Source organism: Grammomys surdaster, unplaced genomic scaffold, assembly GCF_004785775.1.
Source record: "Grammomys surdaster isolate TR1022 unplaced genomic scaffold, NIH_TR_1.0 166, whole genome shotgun sequence".
Lineage (NCBI taxonomy): Eukaryota > Metazoa > Chordata > Mammalia > Rodentia > Muridae > Grammomys > Grammomys surdaster.
The window spans coordinates 2656405-2662361 of record NW_021604614.1 but is presented as its reverse complement, the minus strand read 5'-3'; the positions used below and the strand labels follow the sequence as shown (position 1 = coordinate 2662361).

The window sequence follows — 5957 nt, the reverse complement described above, 5'->3', positions numbered from 1 at the left end:
GCATCAGATCTGCAACTCTGTAGGGTGGGCCATGTGAACTGGAGATCCATTACCACCAGGGGGCGCTAGCCACAAGGCAATGGTGAGAGCCAAGCAAGAAAGGTGTGGGATGGGTCGGCCACACCCAAGAGGAACAGCATTTGGATGTGGGCTGATCAAGAGGATTTAGCTGTTCTTAGAGCGCTGGGGTTTGTTTGTTTGTTTGTTTTGGAGATTTATTTTTGTTTTATGTATAAGGGTGCTTTGATCTTCGTGTATGTCTGTGCTCCATGCACATGCTTGGTGTTCTCTGAGGCCAGAAGATTGTGTCGGACCCTTTGGAACTGGAGGTATAGACGCTTGTGAGCTATCATGTAGGTGCTGGGACTCAAACTGAGATCATATCCCAAACTGAGAGCATCTCCCCAGACTCAGTACGTTTTTTTTAGTGTTGTTGTTTTTTTTTTTTTAATTTATCTTTTTCCTTTTTGTTTTGAGACAGAGTTTCATGAAGCCTGGCTGGCCTCCAACTCTCTATGTAGTACCTTGAATTCCTGACCCTCCCTCTTGCCTCCCCCTCCTGAGTGTGAGGATTACAGTCACAGCCATTATGTCTGGTGTATGTGGTGCTGGGCACGGGATTCAGACCATCTTGCAGGCCAGGCAGGGTCTCTACCAACAGCGTCACATCCTGCAGCCTCGAGGGAACCTCTTGAATGCTGAGATCACACGCACGACTGTGCTAGGTGACCAGGCTGGATTTACAGATAAATGAAAACAGCATTTCAAAGTCAGAGAGGCCAGGCAAGATGGCTCAGTGGGTCAAGGTGCTTGCCACCAAGGCTGAGGACATAAGTTCAATCCCTGGAGCCCATATAGTGGAAAGAGAGAGCTGACTTCTGCAGGTTAAGTCTTCTGGCCCCCACAGACATTTTGTGGCCAACCTCCCATAGGCAGATAAAATGAACAAACAAACAAACAAACAAACAAACAAATGCTATTATTATTACATTTTTACAAAAGAAAACAAAACCCTGAAAAACATTTTGTAACTTATGCTAGATTAACTGGACATGGGGACTCACTCCTATAATCTTAGCACACAGAGGCTGAGGAAGGAAGAGTAGGGGACTCAAGGCAAGTCTGGGGTGTTCAGGAAGAGCTTGTCTCAAGAAAACAAAAGTCAGGGTTGGAGAAACAGCTCAGCGGATAAGAGCATGGGCTGCACTTTCAGGGGACCTGGATTTGATTCTTAGCAACCATATGGATGCTTGCAACTATCTAACCCCAGATCCAGGGGATCTGATACTCTCTGGTTTCCACAAGCACCCAAATAACAGTGCATATTCAGGCACACACACATAAAATCATAAATAAACAAATCTTACACACACACACACACACAAGTTCCCTGACTAAACTTAATTATTTTTAAAGGGGAAAGACATCCATAAGACCTCCATGTTAGGGGAGCACGCATGTCCACCGTGGGCTGCCGGGAGCACTGTGGTTAGAACCCTGAGGGGCTGGAGAGATGGCTCAGCAGTTAAGAGCACTTAATGCTCTTGCAGAAGAGCCAGGTTTGGGTCCCAGTGCTCACGTGTTGGCTCACAATCATCTATAATTCAAATTCCCAGGGATCTGATGTCCTCTTCTGACCTCTGAGAGTACAGGGCACATTTGTGGCACACAGACATACATGAAGGTGAAACATTCATTTACATAAAAGAAGGACATCTAAAAAGATTAAAATAATAATGATAGTAGTAGAAATAATTAGAAAAAAAAGAGAGAGAGAGAAAGGACTCTGCAACCTGAGAAGCCGAGCCCTGGGCCACTCACCTCTCCTTTCGGAGCAACTCTTGGCTGATGTGGACTAGCTGGCCAGAGGCATCATGGGTCTTCCGGGACACAGTCTCCAGCTCCGCCTCTAGGCGCCTCTTCTCCTTCAGGAGCGAGTCTATCTTCTTCTCTCCTGATTTGCACTTGTTCTCTAGAGCTGGGGGGAAGCCGCAGAGAAAGGAGAAAGTTCAAACACAGATGGTAACTCGGGGTGTGGCTCAGTGTGCAGAGCGCTGGCCGCAGCAAATCAGAGGCTCCAGGTTCTATTCCCAGCACGGCTTAAACTGGAGTGATACCCAAACAGGCCTGTGGCAAAGCACTTCAGACATGGAAACAGGAGGATCAGGGATTCAAGGCCAGTTCTGGGACAACCTGGGCTTCAGGAGACCCTGCCTCGAACACCAATGAGAGAGGCTGGTCTGGCTAGCGTGGGAGATGACAGCAATGCCACCCTAAGAGGCAGGCCGTGCCAAGCATTGTGCACAGGTCTATAATTCCAGCAGCTGGGAGGCTGAGGCAGGAAGATCATTATGAGTTCAGAGCCACAGTGGCTACATAGTGAGTTTTGGGCCTAAAGTCTAGGCTAAAGAGACCATGTCCCAAACAAACAAACAATGAGAAAAAGCGTCAAGTCTGGGTGGCGATACAGCTCAGTTAGTGATTGACTAGCATGTATGAAGCCCTGAGTTCCATCCCCAGCATCACCTAAACTGGGCATGAAAGTGCACACCTGTCATCTCAGCACTTGGGAGGCAGGAGGAAGATTAGATGTTTAAGGTCATTCTCAGCTACACTGGGAATTTAGAACCTGCTGTGACCTCATGAGACTCTGCCTCAGAAAAAATAAAAAAGTAGTATCCTAGTTAGCACCAAGTGTCAGCTGGACACAGCCTAGAACCAACTGAAAACACAATTGCACTTGAGTAATTATCTTTACCAGGTTGGTCTGGGGTGTGTTCCTGAGGATTGTTCTGATAATGGATGCAAGCCGGCCCAGCCCACTGTGAGCAGCACCATTCCCTAGACAGGTGGTCCTGGGCTGTCTAACAAGGCTCGCAGCACAGCAGACAGCTACCAAGGCAGCAAGTAACCTTCCTGTGGTTTCTGCTTCAAGTTCTTGCTTGTATTTCTGCCCTGACTTCCTTCAATGAGGGACTATGGCCTGAAGTGTAAGCCACACACTTTTCAACAGCTACACAAAGCAGACCAATTCTCCCAATCAGTATCCTTGGCTCTGCGGGGTAGGGATAGACTGTGGATGTTTACATTGTTATCCAGGTAAAATAGAAGCTAAAGCTAAGTCTTCAGTTTGGCCCTGGGGGAGTCTAGATCCCACTGACCTTTGTGAGATCAAGTAAATGTAACCAGGACAGGAAGAGGGGAGTGAGAGTATCTCCCAGGAGTGGGGTAGCGGTAGTGCAGGTTTCTTGAGCAATGTCAAGGGCACTTTGAATTAGTGAGTCCCATAGTTACCAATGTCAGACTTCTGTCCTCTCCTTGTGTATTTTGCTTTTGGCTATGGCCCAGGTTCTATGGTCTATTTCTTTTGAGACATGATCTTATATAGCCCGGGCTGGCCCCAAAATTTCAAGATAGCCTCGACCCTTCTTGATCCTTTAGCCTCTACCTTCTGAGTGCTGGGATTCCAGGTCCACAGCCCCATACCAGGCTTTCTGCAGTTCATGCTATCTGTCCTGGGGATTAGGGGTTGTGTGGAAGAGGCCCGTGAGGAATTCAATTCTTCAAGAAGGCCACGAAGAAAACTTGGTGGCATCTAGGGGCATGGACTCAGTTGGCTCTGGAGAAAAGGCAGTGCTTGCACATGTCTACCCACTCAGGCACAGGCCTCAAGCCCAGCTCAGCTGGACCTGCAGAGCTGTAGTGCCAACCTCCACCAACCCCCAAACTCTGTCCCTAGGGAGGGAGACTTACCACTTACTTGGGCCCTGAGCATGTCCATCTGGGATGTCAAGGCTGTCACCTCTTTGTCCCTCTTGTTCAGCTTGTCCTGCAGGCCTAGGAGAGAAAGGAAAGATGGGGACCCATGAACACCCACAGGCCAATAGTGTGGGCAAGCGGTGACGCCTCCTGGAGGAATCCTAACAGGGGTCACACTCAGCCTCTAGGTCAGAGACTTTTCTCATCTTCTGAGTCACCCATCCAGAGGAGGAGGATTCAGTAGTGTGTGGTTTAGGGAACAGAACCACGGATCGCCACCTCTTTGGCTTCCTCAAGCAAAGGATGGAGGAACAGTGAAATAAAGATGGTGTGGCCACAGAGCCAAAAAGAGGATCCCTCCCGTGTTGGGTTGCTTCCCAAGCCAATCAGAACGATGTTTAACAAAAAAAAAAACCACTGATGGTTCTCAACATAGTTTACCTGTTAACCATCTCTTTCATATAGCCCAGGCTGCCTCAAACATACTACATAGCTGAGGGTAACCCTGAGCTTCTGGTCCTCCTGCCTCTATTTCCCAAGTGCCAGGATCACAAACACGCATCACCAGGTCCAGTTGTACGTAGTGCTGGGGACAGAACCCAGGGCTTCGTGCACGCCAGGCAAGCACTGTTCCAAGTCACAGCCTCAGCCCCAATTTATATCTCCTTCTCTTAAAGTAGAATCTGAGATATCGTCTAAGCTAAACTTGATCTCATGGGAATCCTATCTCAGATGATTATTTTCTGAGACAAGGTCTCAATATGTAGCCTAGGCTAACTTTGAACTCATGGCAGTCTTGTGTAAGCCTCCTTAGTAGTTGGGTTATACGCATGTGCATGGCTAGTTTATATCTAATTTTGGTGGGGAGGTGGTTCAAAGCAGAGTTTCTCTGTGTAGCCCTGGCTATCCTGGAACTCAACCTATAGACTAGGCTGGCCTCCTCTGCCTCTCGAGTACGGGGGTTAAAAGCCTGTATGCCACCACACCAGCTTATCTCTAACTTTTATTTATATGATATAATTTATATACTGTAATTCTAACGTTATCTATCTAATTTAAAAAAATAAGGTGAACACTAAACAAGCTACAGGAGCCAGCACTAGGCATGAAGGCTTGTGTTCTCTAGAGGGACGGGACCCGTTACCAAGGTAACAACAATTTACCACGTGTCGACTGGAGCTCCCGAGATCTGCAGTTTTAGCCCTACATCCTCTGGTTCCCCTTTCTATAAACGTCCCAGACAGGGAAGGTAGTCCTTTACCTTTAAATGTCTCCAAATTCCATCTATCTTACTGTGTAGGCGTGTGTGCTACAGCTGGAAGGGGAAGATCAGAGGACGACGTGTAGATATCCAGTCCCCTCTGCCACCATGTGCCACCTGAGATGGAACTAAACTCAACCTCGGCAGTGAGTTTTTACCCACAGAACCATCTCCACGGCCCATGGAAAAGACTTTTTTGCTTGGTTGCTTCCCGTCCTCTCTCCTGACCCCTTTGATACAGGATTTCTCTGTGTAGCCCTGGCTGTCCTGGAACTCACTCTGTAGACCAGGCTGGCCTTGAACTCAGAGATCTCCTGCTTCTGCCACCCAGGAGCTGGGATTAAAGGCGTGCGCCACCACCACCACAGCCGCCAGGTGGGAAGGTGGTTCTTGAGACACTGAGAAACCTGTTCCTACCCTGATGCCACAGCACCCTCTCCTGGAGGGGTGACTGCACACAGCAGGGGACTCTCACCGAGTCGCTGATGGCAGACCTCGTGACTCAGCTCCAAGGTGGCACCCAGCTAGCTTTCCACAAAGCCTGGACTCCGACCCGAGGCTACTCACCCTCCACAGTCTCCTTCACCCGCATCTTCTCCTCGGAAAGGTCATTCGACTCGATCACCTGAAAGGACGGACAGTCCTGTAAGAGGACACGCTTGCCACCCTACCCAGGCCACACCTCGACTTGTGAAAAGGGATCTTGGGGATGCAGGGACCCAATGTGCCAGCAAGGGGAACAGACATATTTGACTCGCTCTCCTTGAGAAAAGGGAAGCTCCCAGTTGGCTTCCAGCTGCCTTGTAGGATTCCCCTGCTGCCTCTGAACTGCTATTTTGGGGAGTAAGGAACAGACGATGAAAGTTACCTTTTCCACATTAGGCAAGTATTCTACCACTGAGCCATGCTCCCAGCCCCTCACTGGGGGATTCTAGGC

General features: G+C 48.9%; 1 protein-coding gene across 1 annotated transcript in view; it reads right to left on the bottom strand.

The window, feature by feature from the left end:
• Window positions 1–5957, bottom strand: part of Clip2 (CAP-Gly domain containing linker protein 2) — a 57716-nt gene that overhangs the window by 4924 nt on the left and 46835 nt on the right. Inside the window, exons 11-13 of the mRNA XM_028765943.1 lie at window positions 5588–5645; window positions 3754–3837; window positions 1822–1978 (exon numbers count right to left, since the gene is read on the bottom strand). Coding sequence (XP_028621776.1) covers window positions 1822–1978; window positions 3754–3837; window positions 5588–5645 — 299 coding nt within the window. The remainder of the gene's footprint in view (window positions 1–1821; window positions 1979–3753; window positions 3838–5587; window positions 5646–5957) is intronic.